At 42.5% G+C, this 21,361-nt stretch overlaps 1 protein-coding gene across 1 annotated transcript in view; it reads right to left on the reverse strand.

Annotated features, from left to right (window-relative positions):
• Positions 1-368: 368 nt before the first annotated feature.
• Positions 369-21,361, reverse strand: part of ALDH16A1 (aldehyde dehydrogenase 16 family member A1) — a 46,486-nt gene continuing 25,493 nt past the window's right edge. Inside the window, exons 12-17 of the mRNA XM_069948811.1 lie at positions 19,553-19,722; positions 14,713-14,880; positions 11,094-11,298; positions 10,384-10,569; positions 5,898-6,023; positions 369-1,168 (exon numbers count right to left, since the gene is read on the reverse strand). Of these exons, the coding sequence (XP_069804912.1) occupies positions 995-1,168; positions 5,898-6,023; positions 10,384-10,569; positions 11,094-11,298; positions 14,713-14,880; positions 19,553-19,722 (1,029 nt within the window). The 3' untranslated portion in view covers positions 369-994. The remainder of the gene's footprint in view (positions 1,169-5,897; positions 6,024-10,383; positions 10,570-11,093; positions 11,299-14,712; positions 14,881-19,552; positions 19,723-21,361) is intronic.

Consider the following 21,361-nt stretch of genomic DNA (forward strand, 5'->3'; position numbering starts at 1 on the left):
AGTGACATCACCATGTTATCCAGGAAGTGACATCACCATGTTATCCAGGAAGGGACATCACCATGTTATCCAGGAAGGGACATCACCATGTTATCCAGGAAGTGAAGCCTTGATGCAGTAGTAAGTGCAGGGAAAAAGCACTTTATAAGCATTTCCTGTAATAAGTGTATATTGGTCATTTGTATAACTTTTGGGGGGGGCAATACAATACTTTATTTATTAAATACATTTTCACCGGACTTCTCCTTTAATTTTCACCTCCATGGTATTCAATTGCATTGGTTATGTAAGGCTTCAGAAAATCACTGTTCCCCTAAGTGGCGGCCAAATTTATGTGCCAAAAACCATTCTATATTTGTTCATATTCATTTTTGGTTTAATCCATTAAATCAATATATTGGTCACTGGTATTAGCCTGTAACAAGGTCCTACATAGATTTGCTAACAAAAACCTAAAGCGACTTCAAACAAGTTGTTTAAGCTTAGCAAAATATGACTGCTTTCTTCCAAACAGTGCCACTCTGGTACATGGGCTGCATCTGGTATTGCAGCTTATTTTAGTCAAGTGAATGGAGCTTAGCAGTAGAGCTAAAAACAACCCAAGGACAAAAGCAGTCTTATTCGTGAAAGAAAGCAGCCATGTTTTTCCAGTCTTAGAAAACCCCTTTAAGAAACAGAGGGGGCAAAATCTTTAAGGGGTTTATTGGTCCTTGGTAATGCATTGAGGTATAAACAAAATGTACTGTAAGACATACGGTCCCCCTGACTGCAATAAGGCCTTAAAGGGGTTATCCAGGCTTAGAAAACATGGCAGCTTTGGCCAGAAACACCACCGCTCTTTTCCTCAGTTTGGGTGTGGGTTTTGCAGTTTAGTTCCATTGAAGTGAATGGAGCTGAACTGTACTACCGCACACAACCTGAGGGCAGGGGTGGTGCTGATTTTGCAAGAAAAGAGGTGTATTGTTTTTAATCCTGGATATCCCCTTTAAGCTGTTTAGTTGGCAAATATTTCCCCCATGGGTATCCAGATGTTTTTACACTGGGTGGCATGATACAAGAATTCTTCTCCTTCTCCTTCCTGGGGGTTTTCCCAGTCTCTGGGGAGCCCATAGTTTACCCAGGTCCGCTTGCAGTTTTCAGCTGATGACCACTCAACAAACTTGGATCCCTGTTAAAAGCGAAAATAAAAGAAAATAACACAGAATATGAGTCACTGTGATCTGAATAGTTGACGACCCCTTCACTGCCAGCACAGTCATGAGATTGGAATTGTAGGACTGCAAACTACAGAAAGGATATTTGAGTTGCTTTACTTAGCTCCTCAGATACATCATCTCTAAGCTAAGCTTTGGAGCAAGTAATTTCTTATTTATAAGTTCAGCACAGGTAATAAAAAAAGTAGCTTTACTATGGAAAAAAAAAGAACAAAAGAATAAATGAAAAACAACAACAAACAAACAAACCCAACCTTCATGCTAAATGAAGAGAGATGAGTTTATAGGGGTAGTTCACCCCCCAAAAAAGTTCTTTCCAATGTACTGGTGCCACAAAGTGCCAGAGATTCAAAATTTACTTCTATTAAAAATCTCAAGTCTTCCAGTACTTATCAACTGCTGTATGTCCTGTCGGAAGTGGTGTATTCTTTCCAGTCTGGAGAACGGGAGAGAATTTTCTATGATGATTTGCTACTGCTCTGGACAGTTCCTGACATGGACAGGGGTGGCAGCAGAGAGCACTGTGACAGTCCTGAACTACAGGATAAACAGCAGCTGAAAAGTACTGGAAGGCCGGAGATGTTTTCTTAATATAAATAAATTACAGATCTCTGACACGAGTTGATTTAAAAGAATTTTTTGGGTGAAATCCCCCTTTAAAGGACAAGTGCCATGAAAAACTTTTTCCCAGTAATTGAAGCACATTACAAAGTTATATAACTCTGTAATGTGCTTCAATCACCTGTCTGCCTCCCTCCCCTGTCTTTTCTCCCCTCCACCCCCCACCAGGAAGTGTCCTGACTCACACAGACCTAATTACTGTCGTCACCGTCACCAAGCTCTTCTCTCAGCTCCTTCTCCTGTTACATCAGCCTCCCCCTCCCCTGCCTTGTCAGGTGACTCAGCTTACTCAGCTCCCATTGGCTGAACAACTGCAAGCCATCACTTGTCACATGTCACTTGCTTATCTTCCCTCTGACTGACACCGGCACATAGGCAGCTCCCCCTCCCCTCATACTCTCTTCTGCTGCCGTGGACTCAGTGAATGAATGAGTCATGTCACTAGAGAAGATAAGCAAGTGACAATCGGAGCTGAGCAAGCTGAGTCAACTGACAAGGCAGGGGAGGGGGAGGCTGGTGTAACAGGACCTAGAGCAGCCCTCCTGCTGATGACTCATCCTCACAAGAAGGAGTTGCCTGGTGACGGTGACGACAGTAATCAGGTCTGTGTGAGTTAGGACACTTCCTGGTGGGGGGTGGAGGGGGGAAAAGACAGGGAAGGGAGGCAGATAGGTGATTGAAGCACATTACAGAGTTATATAACTTTGTAATGTGCTTCAATTACTGGGAAAAAGTTTTTCATGGCACTTGTCCTTTAAGTATATCTGTCACTAATGAAAGCCTTTGACGTGTCCTAGGGATGTTTAGATCTTATTCAGCTAAAACTTGCTGGTGCTCATCTACAGACTCAATGTTCAATACTTGTTCTCGATATCCTGTCCCCCCTAGGGATATGGGTTACTGATCTCTGTGCTTATTACTCATCTATAGCAGCTTATCTATGTAGCTTGAAACAGATAGTTTTTTTTTCTTATTCATATCCATAACCACAAAAGAAAGGAAAAATGATATACGAGTATGGGTGTGGGACACATGAAAGGTATTTTTTCCTGCCTACACATGTGAGATCTTATGGCTGACATTTTTTGTCCCCACAAACCAGCTCATTTGGCCTTATCGGCAACCACGTGATACTACTTTACTCTGTGTCTTTGAGACCTGGACGACCCCGTATAGACTGGAAGTCCATCCAGGTCATGTGGGAGTGAACGCGCTAAGCCCCTACTTCTTCCCGCTTGTTCTTCTGATTGGTCACAGTCTTAACACTTAAACCCAAATGGACCAAAACCTTGATATGTCTCTGTGAAATGACACGTATGTTTTATTTACCAGGCACAACTGATGGCCTATCACGGGATAGCCTATCATACGGTGATAGGTGGGGTGCCGACATCCAGAAACCCAATCATAAGCACATATAGGTTTTGCTGACTCTTACTGATCTCAATGTAGGATGAGCACACTACTAGGACATCTGTCTATGAAAGCCAATAACAGCAGTCAATGGAGGGGTGTCAGCTGTGGGACTTCCACCAACGACTGATTTCCAACGTTATAGAAAATCGCAGTAGAAACATGCTACACATGTATGTCTGCAATGGGTTCTTCGACAAAACGATCAGTCAGATTCCGGTTCTTTACACAAGAAAACTTTCCAACATTCTTTAAATGCATTCTATTCTCTCTGAACTGCTATAAAAGGAGTAGAACACCTTGAGGTGAATTCATTGGGGTGTGTGCCACGACTAATATTAGTATTCTAACATTCCCGAGGCACAGGACATGGGACAGGTCACGTTTTTAATGAAGCCCTTTAACATCTGGGACTTTCCAATGGACAGGTGAGGCCAAAAACACTGGGATTACTGTTCATAAGAGATAGCCATGCTGGGAATGTGGCCTCTGAAGGCTTAAAGGGATTTTCCAACCCCTATGACAAGATTATCCTTGAGCAGGAAAGTACAGGAGAAATTAAAAGAACAAACCAATGCTTACTCCGGATTCAGCACTGCCACATCTCCATACTGCAAGGCGGGGTAAGACGAACCCCAAACATTCGGGACACTGTAGCCAATCACTTGCTCATGTAAGGGTAACGCTTAGGCCAAGACCAGCATACAAGTAGGCTGGCTTTATATTAGGCCCGCCCCCTTTCCCTGGCTGGATTCACTAAGAGGCGCACGCCTCTTAGTGAATCCGGCCGGCCAGACGCCCAAACCTGCGCCTGGCGTACCAAATCTACACCAGCTTGTGTAGATTTTGATCATGATTTACGCCTGCGAGCAGGCGTAAATCATGATAGATGAGGCGCGGGAGAAGGCCACGCCTCCTCCCTGTCTCGTCACGCACCCCCAAGCTCCCCCAGCCTACCCATCGGGCGAGCGGGGCATACAGGAGGCATACACCAGGGAGAAGGGGCGAATCTGCACCTTCTCCCTGGCGTATGCCTCGGGTGCACCTTTCATAAATGTCCCCCTTAGTGTTTAGTGAATTGGGCCACTTTTGCCAGGCAGCACTGGCCTAGGAATGAGTCAAGGAACGAGAAAACAACTTAAAAGGGAAACTAGAAGCATCTAACCTGCTGTTATGTCCCAGGGCGCTGAGGATTAAGGTAATTTTACCTTGATCCTTTGTGACATTTTCCGTGAACTTTGTTGTTAATTAGATATGTAAATGAGGTGGTTTAGTGCACTGGGGGCGGGGCTACCACCCTGACACGTACCACCTCATTTACATCTCTAAAACAACTACTAAGTTCCCAAAAATGTCACTTTTTTATCGTAGATTTTAAAATAAATGCAAATCTAGTTGGTGCAAAACACAGGTTCTTTAAGTCAATTTTAACCCTTTACTGACCCCATAGCTAACTTTCGCTATTAAGAGAACCCATGATCGGTATAAACGGTATTATGGTATAATGGTTTTCTAGGCCTGGCTGCCCTAATGAAAACACAGTTTTTATTTTATTGCTATGCATCTCCCTATTACCAAGATATGGGTTTTTACTACTACTACTATTCTACTACATACTTTTCCTTGAATATTCAGACGGGAAAGAACTTAATTAAAAAAAGGGGGCATAAATCAGGCTAAATGGAGTATGAATAAGAAGCTAAAGGGGTTGTGAATATGATGCAAGGGGCGGAGGAGTGAATATGACGCTAAAAGGGAAAGAATAAGGCTCAGAGGGTGTGAATATGAGGCTGAGAGAGTATGAATTAGGCTCAGGGGGTGTGAATACGAGGCTGAGAGAGTATGAATTAGGCTCAGGGGGTGTGAATACGAGGCTGAGAGTATGAATTAGGCTCAGGGGGTGTGAATACGAGGCTGAGAGAGTATGAATTAGGCTCAGGGAGTGTTCTCCTTACTGGCCACACTTTGATCTGCTGTGTATAACCCCATTGCTGCTGATATCTGTTTCACTGACCGAAAGGGGGGGGGGGGGTGGCAGAAAACAGTAAAGCTTGCCATAGTTTTTGTGAGCATACTACAGATGGACACAGCACCAGCTCCCACATAATGGAGTAGTTATTTGGAGATGTTCCAGATATCACATTACTTACTTACCCTACAAGTATTTGGCATATTACATGTGTTATTGGCAGTAAATAACTTATCTGGATTGTCTCAGAACAAAGACTAAACTTTTATAACATCAAAAGCAAAAACATAGACAAAGTACAATCCATAAACCTGAAACTAAAAATTTCCATTTACTGGCAGGTTATTGGATGAAATCCTATTTACAGCTACCCTCTAGATATAGGCCATCAATGTGTTACTGGGGAGGGAACAGACAGATAGCACACAGTGTGTTCAGTGATATGCTTTACGTATCTACACATAGACCTAGGAACCTGTAGTCTGGACAGGACTCATTGACTTTTATTACTGAGTGTTCTGGGCATGCTCTGTGACCTGTGAAGAGGTCAATGTGCAGGGAGGGGGAGATCTGTGTCCATCACTTGATATCATGGCTCTGCTATAAAGAGAACCCATAACCCTACTGGAAGAAAGAAAACATTGTGGAAACTAAATGGACAGAAGGAAAAGCTTTGTCACCTGTTCAGATCCAAAATACCACATGGCTTGTACATCTTGGTGCTCCACAAGATATTTGGACAGATGGTCCCGTCCACCAGTAAGTATATTTACCACCCCGCCTGGAAGATCTGAGGTGTCAAATACCTGCAGAAAAAAATAATGCACAACAATTAGTGCTAGAAACTTAATAGAAGATGAAAATGTGCTCCCCCCCCCCCCCAATCCTGTGAGATCACATATAAAAAATACCTACAATACTGTAACATAAAAAATGTATATATAAATAAAAAAAAAAGGGTATGGTCACACAGGGTAAATCCTTCATTTTACAAGGAAATCCTTTTCGTACTCTGCACCAAAGAGCATGGCATGGCTCCATAGGGATTTCACATACGTGTTGGAAAACTGTGTGTGAAATACACTATGTGCACAGGGGTGCGGATTTCCCTATGTGATCAAAGGGACTCATTTGGGTGGAAAAGGAAAGGAAAATTTTACGAATATTGCTTCACCCATCTGAGATATATATTACAGTACAGTATAGTACATGTACTATGGTTAGATAGTAGGACAGTATCTGTAGAACAGATAGATATCAGTACCGTACACATGTACAGGTAGACAGCAGTATAGTACATGTAATACAGGTACAGACTGGTACTATAAATACAGTGCAGAAAGATTGCAGCCCAGCACATAGAGAGAAGCACAGTACATGTGGTATAGGTAGATAGTAGTACAGTATATACAGTACAGGTAGATAGCTGTACAGTATATATAGTACAAGCAGATAGCAGTACAGTAGAGATGGTATAGTTATATAGACAGTGGTGCAGTACATGACGTCCAAGTAGAGAGCGGTACTGTTATTTTCATACAGACAGCACATAGTATAGGTAGAGAGCAGTGCAGTATATGTAGCATAAGTACTTAGCAGTATGTCCAGTAGTGGAGATAGAGAGTAGTACAGTATATGTAATACAGAGAGACAGCAGGGAAGTATATGTGGTATAGGTAGATAGCAGATTAGTACATATAGTACAGGTAAATAGCGGTACAGTACATATAGTAAAGGAGGCGAGCAGCATGTAATATATAGTACAGGTAGAGTACAGTTAAGGTAGAGAGTAGTTCAGTACATATAATACAGATCGAAGGCAGTACAGTACATTTAGTACAGGTAGAGAACGGTAATGCACATGTAGTATAGTTAGAGAGACGAACAGTACATGTAGTACATGTAGAAAGCAGTACAGTGCATGTAGTACAGGTAGAAAGCAGTACAGTGCATGTAGTACAGATAGAGAGCAGTACAGTGCATGTAGTACAGGTAGAGAGCAGTACAGTGCATGTAGTACAGGTAGAGAGCAGTACAGTGCATGTAGTACAGGTAGAGAGCAGTACAGTGCATGTAGTACAGGTAGAGAGCAGTACAGTGCATGTAGTACAGGTAGAGAGCAGTACAGTGCATGTAGTACAGGTAGAGAGCAGTACAGTGCATGTAGTACAGATAGAGAGCAGTACAGTGCATGTAGTACAGATAGAGAGCAGTACAGTGCATGTAGTACAGGTAGAAAGCAGTACAGTGCATGTAGTACAGGTAGAGAGCAGTACAGTGCATGTAGTACAGATAGAGAGCAGTACAGTGCATGTAGTACAGGTAGAAAGCAGTACAGTGCATGTAGTACAGGTAGAGAGCAGTACAGTGCATGTAGTACAGGTAGAGAGCAGTACAGTGCATGTAGTACCGATAGAGAGCAGTACAGTGCATGTAGTACAGGTAGAGAGCAGTAAATGTTATGGTCCCCATACACTTCAGACTATTGTTGGGAACCACCACCGACAGATCATGTTGGTGGTGATAGGCGTCAGCCATCACGGAAAATCATGGCTGACCCCTTTGTTTGGAAAGATTTAAGCCGCAGAGAGCGTGCTCTTGCTGTGGCTTACCCCTTCCCTCCCCATAGAGGACACAGAAACGCTCCTGTGTATGGGGAGACCAGGCAGGTGTATGGAGACCTTTATTCCCTCATTCATAAGCATTTGACCATTGCTTACTGATCTCCTATACACTACATATCAGCACTTCCTGTAGCATTGCAAGCTGGATGTGGTTTTAAGCTACAGTGACTTAGAAAAGAGCAATTCTAGTTTAAATGTCTGTAACCCAAACCACTAGAAGTCTGTAACCTAACCCACAAACTATTCTGTTAAGTGGCATGAAAGTGAATGTCAAAGTATTAGACATAGACGGCATAAGAACAAAATGTTCATTGTAAGTAGGAGTACTGCAATGTACACATCACCACAACCACGGCTTCTTGAGCATTCTATTCACTTCAGTATAAAACCATAAGATTTTACTAAGGACAATAATAAAAAAAACACATTTATTCTACTACCTATATGACTACTGAGCAGATATATTGACAGTGATTTTAAAGGCCTGATCTCATTCCTTAGGGTCCGATTAAACTAAGCGATTTTTCGTTTTCTCTGATTAACGATCACAAACAAACATTTTTGTGCACTACCTGAAATTATTCACCATAATACACGGAACGATAGTCTTCATTTATGATCGTAATGGCAATGATCGCAATAGCAATAGCAATCATAACAAACAACAATGTGTACATACACACAATCATAATAACAATGTGTACATACACACAATCATAATAACAATGTGTACATACACACAATCATAACAACAAACAATGTGTACATACACACAATCATAATAACAAACAATGTGTACATACACACAATCATAACAACAAACAATGTGTACATACACACAATCATAAGAAAAAATGTACATATACCGGAAGATTTGCAAACAATTAACAATTGACTGTCAGACAATATGTTAAAGAGGTTACCTAGGATTAGAAAAAGCTACTCTCCTGCAAAAACAGCACCACCCCTGCCCTCAGCTTGTGTGTGGTGTTCTAAAATTTAGCTCTGTTTATTTCAATGGGACAGAGCTGAAAAACCCACACCCAAACTGAGGACAGGAGGGTGCTGCTTCCGGAAGAAACATGATTTTATAAGTCTGAATTATCCCTTTAACTCTCCTCTGCTTAGCATTCAGCTTTAAAGGTGTTATCCAGTGCTACAAAAACATGGCCACTTTCCCCCTACTTTTGTCTCCAGTTTGGGTGGGGTTTTGAAACTCAGTTCCATTGAAGAAAATGGAGCTTAATTGCAAACTGCACCTGAACTGGAGACAACAGTAGGGGGAAAAGTGGCCATGTTTTTGTAGCGCTGGATAACCCCTTTAACGCTGTGTTCAGCACCGTGGACAACACACTGAACCTTTGAACCACAAGAGACATTGTAAATCTAATTACGGCAATTGATTTCTGAGACAATTCTGGCCTTCTTTAATATGCTACTTGACCATTTTTCCATTGGGAAAACTTGCCTGTGATCCAATATGGCAGCTTCCAAGATGGCGGCCATGATTCAGACATAGCCTAAAAATGTTCTGTTTTTTATTTTTTTTTATTTTTTTATTCTTGTCATTAATAAAAGCTGAGTTTCATACTGCAGGGAAAAAGTGATGTTTGCCCCCTTGGGAGTTTACTATGTGAGGTTCTCCCAGTCTGCAGGTACTACGGGCAGCAGTGTAACTATGGGTTTTTACACTTAGTAGATTTCCTTCCCTTCCATACATTGGGAGGCTTATGTAATGGCTGTATTCAAAGTTTCACTACCTCTACTTGTCTGTAATCTCTTATAATATATATTGGGGGAGATTTATCAAACATGGTGTAAAGTGAAACTGGCTCAGTTGCCCCTAGCAACCAATCAGATCCCACTTTTCATTCCTCATAGACTCTATGGAAAATGACAGTTATGCTCAGCCAATCGCGGCTGAGCATCGGATGACGCTGCAGAGGGCGGCCGGCATTCGGAACAGACGGAGCTGTTCGCCGGCCGCCCGAAGAAGACGTCACTCGCTAAAGATCGGAGACGGGTGTCGGCACGTGACAGGTGAGTATAGCGCATTACACTTCCGGGTACATGGGTGGGGGTTGGGGGACACGGGGAAGGGGGCCATTCACAGACATAACATACATTACAAAGTTGTATAACTTAGTAATGTGTGTTAGTCTGTGAATAATTCTTTACCGCCGCTCTACCCCTTTAATGTATTTGCAAAAATGTTAAACATGACATCCCCTACAAGTATAACTAATTATATTAGTGGAGATGGGAAGACCCCTATAAGAATGTAGTGTTTCTAAAAGATTTGATAATCCTCCACCCTCCAGGCCCCATTATTGGCAGATTAGAAGACTTTTAAGGGTGCGTTTACATGTACAGGATCTGCAGTAGATTTGATGGTGCAGATTCAAAGCAGATCTGCAGCTTCAAATCTGCGCCATCAAATCTGCTACAGATCCTGTATGTGTGAATGCACCCTAAAGCAAAGTTTCTTTAATGAGAAATTCACTGGGATTCAGAGCAAAATAGTGAAGTGAAAGCACTGTACCTGGTAAAAGTCTAGAGCCGGCAGGGGAAACTTCTCACTTGGCACAACCACCACAGCGTTTCCACGAACAATGAGCGGTGCAAAGAGGCTGACAAAGCTTAGTAGGGGACTCTCATCAGGACAAGCGATGCCTACTACTCCAATAGGTTCTCGAATAAGGACGGTGGCTCCATACAGTAAAGTTTCCTTAAAATACAAATAAATCCAGGTTACATATCATCCATCATTTACACCTACACATCCTCATTATAATATACATTTCATTGACCTGAAATATGGCCTAGCATGCTTTATGACAGATCGCTGCAGTATGTAATGGACAAAATGCTGATGTTTATAGAGATCATCTATAAATTCTCTTCTGGGGAATAAGTGGCGCCATGGCAGCTGCTGGCGAGATGGTCTTTCGGGGATCTTTCGGCCCTCCAGCTGTTGCAAAACTACAATTCCCATCATGCCGGGACAGCCAAAGCAAAGCTTTGGCTGTCCAAGCATGATGAGAATTGTAGTTTTGCAACAACTGAAGGGCCGAAGGTTCCCCATCCCTGTCTTAAAACATGGCTAATCATGGCTCCCGTACGTGTATGGGTTAAGTAGTCTTCTAGAACAGCATTTATAAGGAAGACAGGATGTGATACTCTCAGTTCTGCACCCCATGGTTGTCACTGATATGTATATTACATGTTATTTCTTTCCCTAGCCTGCCTCACCTGTACGGTGCCACCATATTTGTCACAATAGGCTCCCCAGTAGAAGAGTCGCTGGATGCTGAGGTCTACTTCTCCCAAAGCCTTCTCTTTAGACTGTCCGGTCAAAGCACTCAGTCTCTGAGCTACCTCATCCCTCCGCAGCTCAAGATTTTCTGCCATATAGTATACGATCTGCGCTCGGTTATGTGCCGCCCTCTTGCCCCACCTGTAACATTGAGAATAAAAAGCTAATGAAAAATTCGGATATCTCACATAAAGAAACCATGCAGATGGCATCAGTTATCTATATACATTAGTGCATTGAAGTGCGCTCCACTCCCTGGCACGAACATCAGATCTGTTCGCTCCATAGACTCTATTGGAGTCAATGAATTGGGTTTAATTGACAACCAGGGAGTGAAACACGTCTTTGAGGTACAATATGATCACAGATCATGACATAAATGGCCTATAAAAGGTTCTTTTCATCTCCCAAAGGATCCTATATTGTCACTATGAGACCGATTTAAAGGAACAGTACACCTAGACATGCATGAGAAATAATGAAATGGGAAATACAATGGGGGAGGAAGGTAGGGGCATGTCTTATCTCCTTGGACATATTTAGGAGAGTTCTTTATATCTTTCGGAGTTTCAGTTTTAATATTAGACAAAACCACTTAAAGGGAATGTGTCACCAAATTTAGTTTAACTGATTAGAATCATATACTAAAACTTGTTTTTTTTATTCTACTTTTCTATTTTTTTACCTTAATTTTTATTTTTTACATAGTTGTGGGGGCTGCCATTTTGCTTGTGCCGTTTTTAACAGCATTTAGTTATATGCTTAACAGCAAGACTCATGGTCATAAACGACAATAGACAGACTTTGTGAAACATTACTACAGCATGCTCTGTGACCCATGAAGAGGTCATCCCACAGGGAGCTGCTATTGTCTTGTAGTGATGTTATCTACCTACTGGTGTCACATGTGGCTGCAATGCTATACAGATCACTTTTACAGCAGCCTCCTCTTATCACCGCGGACACAACAGGAAGTCTCAGCTTAGTTTTATCCCCAGTGGCGAGAATGAAAACTGCAAGATATCGGGATTATTTTATAATATAGATAGAAAAAGGAAAAATTAGGAATAAAATGTCACCAAAAAAGCTTAAAAAATATGTTTCGTAACATTTTATTAAAAACAATAAGTCATTTTCTGATGACACATTCCTCTTAAAGGGAGGAAGAACAATATGTTTTTCACATCTCCTGTATTTAATGCTCTAGTAATATGCACTGATGGAAGTCCTGACATTCCTGGGGGAGCCAGAGAACGCTGGAATGTGATCTTATAGCAAAAGTCAAGAAGTCGCAGAAACGGTTATTTTTCCTAAAGATTAGAGAAGAATATTTTGCTGCTTTAAAGACAAAACTGGTCTTGTAAGACGTTACTGGCTTTTCACGCCGGGTTATGGGGTGACTGTATGGACATAGATCATAGCTAACAAATACATATTTCTCATTCAATGGTCGTCTTTGTCCTTGCAACTGCCTATTTTTGGCAGAACCCCAATGTACATGGTGTACATGGAATCCATATAAGTGAGGGTCCTCCAGAGCTGAGAGCAGCATTAATCTGGCCTCTCCATTTATATACTCGAGAAGTTTGTAAAAACTTTTGTCACACTAAGGGTCCTATTACACGGAGTGATTTTTAACGATTAACGACTAACGATAAACGATCGCAAACGAGATTTATCGTTTATCGTTAACCTGAAATCATTCAATGAACAATGTGCAGTTACACTGAACGATTAGTGAACAAATGCGGAACTTGAGCGAGCGAATGTGGAATTACAGCAAACGATTAACGATAATTTTAGGTTCAGATCTAAATCAACGATCAACAACATACAAACGATTTTTCGATCCTTGCCTGCTATTACACAGAACGATTATCGTTTAAATTTGAACGATATAACGATTTTTCACACGATAATCATCCCGTGTAATATGGCCCTAAGATAATGCCATTAGCATGGAAGCAACTATAACCACGCCAGCTGCCATTGGGTCCTAAGGTCGTGGGGGTGGGGGTCCTATCTGAACTGTAGAAATAATTAGGGAAGAAAACTAAACTGCCTTCCCAAAAACATTGGAGCTCACAAATACATTCGTTTTTCGTCTATTTTTCCATTAAACGGATCTCTTAAATGGCCAGCAAAAAAGCAATGTGAACCCAGCCTTATATACCAAAGGTTCTAGTTATGTCCCCCATAAGAAAAGACCATTCGGTCACATGCATCAAAGTCATTTGACATATATACATATAAAGCAGGATATATCCATCTAATATCCAGTATTTAATACTATAACCTACAGCATAGACAGGAAAAGACCAATCACTACACACATTGTAGGGGATTTTATGGTAACATTACATGTTCCTCTCTGTTATCTTATGTATTGCATTGTACAACATTATATGGTTCTCCGCGTATTACAAATGTATGTGGAACTAAGTTCAGCGGAATCATTATTCTAGTTCTATATACCAGGGATAAGTATGTCTTCTTTAAGTTCTCCAGGGCAGTCCAAGGCAGCAGGTGGCATGCTGGCACATAGGATACCAAGTAATATTAATTAACCCCTTCATGACTAAAAGTCATTGATGCCTGGATGTCCGGGTCAAATTAAAGCAATGTTCCTCCCCGCCATAGCTTTTATTCTTCCACCTACAGGGCTGGTTGAGGTGTCATTTTTTGCGACATGATCTCTAGTTTTTAATTGGTATTATATTGGTGCAAGATAAAAATTTTGTTTTCATTTTTTTTTCTAATATATAATTATAAAATATCAGCAATCCTGGTGTGTTTTTTTTGGCTTTTCATTTATGCTGTTCACCGTGCGGGAACAATATTGATATCTTTTAATATATTTATTACATGCAATAGTATTGCCATAGCTTTGCATTCATCAGTATTTTCTGCGATCTGTATTTGAGTATATTTCGGCCTGAGAGCAGACTATGCACAGATCAAAAATCTGATGGGACAGAGGTAAATAGCTTACCCCCACCTGTCGGTAAAAGTGATGATGCGGGGGTCCCAATCAGTCAGTGACAGGTCCTTGTCCTGTCACTGACTACCTTAAAACCCCCTTTAAGGGGGTTAATGACAGGCAGCTGTGGGACCTCGGCTGCCTGTCATTATGCCCGGGTCTGGGGACAGTAATGTGTGCAGGGCTGATCCCATTGAAATGGGCCTGCACCCCTTCACATTCAGGAAGGTTTATATACATTCTTGCTGCACAAGGTATGTGTAGCAGGAACGTATATAGCCATATAGCTGACATGAAGGGGTTAATAATAATAATTATTATTATTATTATTATTATTTATATATAGCGCCAACATATTCGCAGCATTTTACTATTCTGCAAGTACACACATTGACAAAATGAGATATTAGAGATGGATGTGGCCGCCAAGTCACAGTAGTAAAGGGCAGAGTATCCTAAGTGTATGTAGGAGCAGGCTGCAGATGACATCATAAGCATCAATAACATCTGCTATTACAGTGCCCTCTATTTTTCTATAAATATGTGAACCCCTCTGAAGCTCAGTCATGACTTACCCAGGAGCCGCTTTGTGAGCCGCTTCCACAGCGTTGCGCACATCTTTCCTATTGCCATCAGCCACGTATGCTATAACAGCGCCATCAGATCCAAAGATAGGTCGGGAGTACATGCCGTCTGGACGTTTTTGTGCTCCGCCATAATACAGCTTGTAAGTTCTGTCCACACTGAAGACGAACATTAATAGGGATTAGTATGTAGATACATTATTCACAAATACGGAAGGTGTCTGATGTACTGTGAACACATGAGCTGCAAAAAGACTTTCTGAAAGAAGAAGAGATGAGCGAATATTGAGCACATCTGGGTTTGTCCGAACCCGAACTCTCAGCATTTCATTACCGGTGGCTGAAGAAATTGGATGCAGCCCTAAGGCTTCTTAGAAAACATAGGTACCTGCTGATATGCCGCATTAGCAGAGGACCTCATCATTAGATCGCTGTTAATTACATTCCTCTTCTCCCTTGCATTGTTTCTTAAATCGCTAATTGCTCTTATGCAAATCCGTTGCTTAAGAGCATTTGTAGCATTGCCAGCAGGCCCTGTGCATGGTGTGGATGATGGGAGTGTGCATGGTGTGGATGATGAGTGTGCGCATGGTGTGGATGATGGGGGTGTGCATGGCGTGGATGATGGGAGTGTGCATGGCGTGGATGATGGGGGTGTGCATGGTGTGGATGATGGGGGTGTGCATGGTGTGGATGATGGGAGTGTGCATGGTGTGGATGATGAGTGTGCGCATGGTGTGGATGATGGGGGTGTGCATGGCGTGGATGATGGGAGTGTGCATGGCGTGGATGATGGGGGTGTGCATGGTGTGGATGATGGGGGTGTGCATGGTGTGGATGATGGGAGTGTGCATGGTGTGGATGATGGGAGTGTGCATGGTGTGGATGATGAGTGTGCGCATGGTGTGGATGATGGGGGTGCGCATGGCGTGGATGATGGGAGTGTGCATGGTGTGGATGATGGGAGTGTGCATGGTGTGGATGATGGGGGTGTGCATGGTGTGGATGATGGGGGTGTGCATGGTGTGGATGATGGGAGTGTGCATGGTGTGGATGATGAGTGTGCGCATGGTGTGGATGATGGGGGTGTGCATGGCGCAGATGATGGGTCTACACAATGGTCACTTCCATCATCCTCACCATGCAAACTAACATCAACCACACCATGCACATTCCCATCATCCACACCATGCACATTCCCATCATCCACACCATGCACATTCTCATCATCCCCACCATGCACAGTCTCATCATCCCCACCATGCACAATCATGCACACTCCGATCATCCACACCACGCACACTCCCATCATCTACACTCTCTCAACAGGCACACACTACCACTCACTCTCATTCATACAATTTGCAGCTTGAGTGACCTCCGGAGGATTCTTCTCACTGTCAGGTGGCCCAGATGAATTGCGATGGGACATCTTCCCTGCGCAGCCGCATTACATAGCGCCCACTAGGCATATGTGAATATGCATAGTGGGCGGGACGGAAGGAGGCGGGCTGGGCGGTGCGTGCATAAGAACAATTAGCGATTTAAGAAACAATTCAGGGGAGAAGAGGGATGTAATTAACAGAGATCTACTGATGAGGTCCTCTGCTAATGCGGCATATCAGCAGTGCCACTTTAACAGGACTCCCTAGGGCTGCATCTAAGTTCTTCAGCCGCTGGTAATCAAAAGCTGAGAGTTAGGGTTTGGATTAACCTGAGCGTGCTCAAGGTTCGCTCATCTCAAGTTTTTATCAATCCTGAGACCCCTACCAACTACAGAAGGTACCTGGAACTCCTCCAAACAAAACCTATGGCATCTCAGAAGTTAATCAATAAGATGGGTATCCTTTCAAAGAGTCTAGTTAGCTCTTAGGACAGGTCTTCTTTATTTAATACTAAGTATTCTCTATGAAATGCCAAAAATGTACAAATAGAGGCTTATAAATCCTAACTATCCCTATCTCTAGTGCTGGGAAGGGCCCCAAGAATTTCTGTAGTAATATCTGTGAGTGCCAGGCGCTTATGCCTGAGCACATTACTCAGTAAGAACATCAGATGTAACTTATTAGATAAAGGTGAACTTCTGGAAATGTTGTCCCGCAGGTTACACTCGCTGTCTGCCCCCTTGGGTCCGTTAGAAGACATGTAGGAGGTGTGAAAGCTGAAGATCATTGATATTTACCCAGAATTAGATACAAGAGTGGTGTGGTTGTGCAGAACTCCCCCACCGCACAGCTATACTAGGCGTCTTATCCACTATATCACATCATTTTGGCTCTCGTAAGATAAAAAAATATATATATATTTTCCACTCAAACAAAGCAAAAAAAACACTGACCTTTGTCTGGACAGAATACAACTATGAGACCGCAGTACAATAATAGACTCATAAGAAAAAGCCACAATGAACTTTCATGTCACTATGAAACAGACTTCACCCTCCCTCAGCTCCTCTTCAGTGTACTATAAATCTTATTTACAGCTACTGGGACTGATGCTAAATGGGGGTCTAAAGGCTAATAAGTGTAAGGGGTCACTAACATCTTCTCCCTCTACTATGGATGTTTAAAGCGGTACTCCGGCGGATTTTTTTTTTTTTTTTTTAATCAACCGTTTTCAGAAAGTTATATAGATTTGTAATTTACTTCTATTTAAAAATCTCCAGTATACCCACTTATCAGCTGCTGTATGTTCTGCAGGAAGTGGTGTATTCTTTCCAGTCTGACACAGTGCTCTCTGCTGCCACCTCTGTCCATGTTAGGAACTGTGCAAAGCATGAGAGGTTTTTTATGGGGATTTGCTACTGCTCTGGACAGTTCCTGACATGGACAGAGGAGGCAACAGAGAGCACTGTGTCAGACTGGGAAGAATACACCACCTCCCACAGGACATACAGCAGCTGATAAGTATGGGAAGACTGGAGATTGTATTGTACTGCAATACACCTGGCTCTCAGCCATTATATAGTGGGTTGCACATGACAGTGCTGCTTGTACTTTATGTTGCACAGTATGAAAGGTGAATGAACCAGAATCATTTTTTTTTTTGTCCGCAGGCTTCAGACTACTGCTGTAAGGAAATGACAAAGAGTTGAAGGAATCTGCACAGCTGGGTGATGTATAAAGAACATGAAAGGGGTCACATATTAAGATCTGTTATTCTGCTAATATATATATATCGAGTGATGAAATATTTAACCATTATGAATTGTGACTTCAGAGAAGGCCCTCACCATCCTGCTGATACAACGTCTCTATTAGTCCGGCTAACAATTTATGCTTTCTCCAACCTCCACTACCTCTTTATACAAGTATGGGTAGGATATACAGCCGGTAGTCGCCAGGATCGCAGCTGAGAAATGGCTCCAGCTTCTGTCATTTCAAGAAGAGAAGGACGGCTAGCTGGATTGGATGGAAACGTGTAGATAAGGATAGAAGCAGCTCCCTATGGCTATTACTCTGCTGATGGACTGTAAGACATAACAGGGATGATTTATGATGAACTACTGGGGAGCAGGGGCTGTGTGATGTCTGTGGCTGTGCAGCTCTGTCTCAGCTGTGGAGGTGTATCAGAATAAGTATACATGTAGCAGAGCTGAGGTTCTCTAATCCCTGACAGCTCGTGGTGATGTTTTATGCAGGACTGCAGCTCACTATACTGTATAATCTTACTCCTGGCTCCTCCTTTAGGGTATGTTCACACTGAGTAAAAGCAGTGTAGTTCCAGAATCCCGCCTACCTCACAGTGTCTCTATGGGATGGCTCGCACGCCTCCCCTTCAGTCGCTCTGCGCTCAAAGAATTGTCAAGTCAATTCCAGCCATCCCATTAAGACACTGAGGCAGGCGGGATTCCATGACGGGGGGCTCCGCCACGGAATTCCGCCAGTTTTATTCAGTGTGAACATACCCTTACTTACAACTCCTCATTGTTTTAGTACATGTGGAGCCTGTAATAATCTTTTTTGGCAGTAATGAAAAGAACTGTCACTTACGTTGACTTCTTTATACACAGTCCGAATACCAGGCCAGTGAGTGTTTCTAGGAATGATTGTTTTCTGATAACTGGTCCATGTAAAAGTTCTTGTTTGTTCATTGCCGCATGTTCATCGGCAGATTGGATCTTTTGTGCGGTCATTTAAATGATCGCTATTGGCCCTGAGGTAAAGAGTTGATGTGCGGCTGATACAATATCTGTACACCATAGTTGATCATTAGTCACCATGAAATTGGCACCTATTATTTGCAGCCAGTCACCCCATGTAGAGATTGGTGCTTGTTTACTGGACCTATTAGATGGCCCGATAATCGGGCAGTAAGGGCTGTATTGTTCTCTTTAGCGATGTCCATGCAGCCCTTACCCAAACACCTGATACCTTACCTCCCCCCGCTCCCTGTCTTCTCTCCTGTGCTCTGCAGCTTCCTGATTCCAGAGACTACAGCGTCTAAGCGGCCTACCAGCTGACAGGCCGTTCAGCCAATCCCCGCCGGAACCGGGAAGCTGCGGAGCACAGGAGAGAAGACTGGGAGCAGGGGGAGGTAAGGTATCAGATGTTTGGCCAATCGTCAGCTGTGCCTCGCTATTACACGTAGCGATGAACGGTCAACAGCCAACAAGAAGAAATATCCAAAGCCTCGGACTTTACCAACTCTGCCAACTTTTTTTTTTTTTAGTGGTTGTCAGCCACAGCCCTGACTTCACTGGCTAAAATGCAGCCTTCAATAAAGAAAGTAAATGGCACCTCATTCAGGTAGTGTCCTAATGTAATTCCATTTTTATCCTGCCTACTATCCCAATGATACAGAGCTGGAACCAAACCACATAAGGCTTTACCTTGGGATTTGAGAATCGTGGACCTGAATGACGGACGCGTGGATGTCTTTTTGCCCAGGAATCGGAGGGACATCGACCCCATATGTAACAGCAAATGTTTTATAGTTCACATCTCCTGGATTAGGCTTGGCTCTGGTTTCCCAAGACGGTCTTACATATTCATAAAGGCCCTGAAAACAGCAAGTTATTTAGATTATATGGTGGCTACTTTGTGTATTTGGTGTAGCTACAGTATATAGGTTTAGTTTACAGACCAAAAATATGAATAAATGTGTAAGAAAGAGAAGGGCCAGAATGGAGTCACTAGCTAAGTATGTTTAAACCATTTAAGTGAATTGGACCCGCAGCAGTATGTCACAATATATATTGGCATCCCTGTTTAACAGGATCTGATGTACATCTGGGACACACTACATTAAAGGGACTGTGTGGGGAGCAGAAGAGATCTTCCCTGTCTTGCTCAAGCGCTCCACTTCCACCCTCTGCAAAAGTATATCTCAAAAGTATACCTTCCGAGCCAAAAGGGAAAAGTACCAAGTTGTGATCATTGTATGTCAAGTGTAATGGACGTACTAGGCAATATTGTACCGCCACGGCACATCACGTATGGGCAAGATTTCTTCAACACACGATGATCACAACTTGGTATCTACCCTTCTTGAAGTGCAAGGTAATACCTTTTCTGCTGCCCGGACAACCCCTTTAACATGGTGTGAAACTACCTTTTTGAAACTATATTTTATGGCTCACAGTTACTGATGGGCATTGTAGAGCCCTAGAAAAAGAGGAAAAAGGGAAAAACAGTAGTATGGTATTACATTCAAAATAACCTTAATAATCCCATAAACACAAGGTACTTAAAACGTACCTGTCACTATTTATTTTATTTTTTTTTAAAGAAATCACAACCAATTTTTTGCGATATACTTGTTTGTTTGTTTTTTACATTTTCTATGTTTAAATCAACATTATATACACGGCCAAGCTGTGGTCCTTGCTCCCTCTGTGCCAATATTCGGTCTTCTCTCTGTTCAAAAGAGACCAAACACAGGAAGTCCCAGTCCTTAGTGCGCTTACACAAGGAAAGACCCCTGTTCATCATGCAGGTTGTATATCAACTGAGGGCAATAACATAGGCTAATCATATTATTAACTTTTGGTAATTCTATTATAAGGTCTACAGCTTACCAGGAGACAAAGCTCTTTGTTATGTAACAATTCAGTCAGTATAATGTCACTATGTGGTTATGGAGGTTTGGGTTCTTTGTGACAGGAGAGTTGACCATAGAATGTGAGCACCCCCATGAAAGTGGACGCACAGCAGCTGTACACATGCACAGTGCAGGGAGACACCTAGTGGCCATATGTTTTATGTTGATTTAAACATAGAAAACTTAAAGTGACTGTACCACCAGGCCCAGGCTGAAGCACTGAAGGCGGCCCGACCCACCCTTAGTGGGAGGAAACCCTAGCCCCTCTATGATAGGGTTATATTGATTCTAATGGAGTCACGTCATGGAGGGGCTGGGGTTTCTTACCACTGGGGGTAGGTCGGCCCGCCTCCAGTGCTTCGGCCTGGTGGTACAGTCACTTTAAAGCAAGTATATTGCAAAACTGCTTGCTATCATAACCTCTGCTGGGCTCTTAAAAAATATATTTTTGTGACAAGATAACTTTATGGTATGTTTTGTAAAAAAAAAAACACCAAAAAAACATACTTCAGCTGTGAATATAAATGGCCACATTGAGATACCACTTTCGAGTCTTTTAATGAATATTATGTCTTCACTTGTTACTCCCTGTCCATTG

The sequence above is a fragment of the Dendropsophus ebraccatus genome, chromosome 12 (assembly GCF_027789765.1).
Source record: "Dendropsophus ebraccatus isolate aDenEbr1 chromosome 12, aDenEbr1.pat, whole genome shotgun sequence".
Taxonomy (NCBI): domain Eukaryota; kingdom Metazoa; phylum Chordata; class Amphibia; order Anura; family Hylidae; genus Dendropsophus; species Dendropsophus ebraccatus.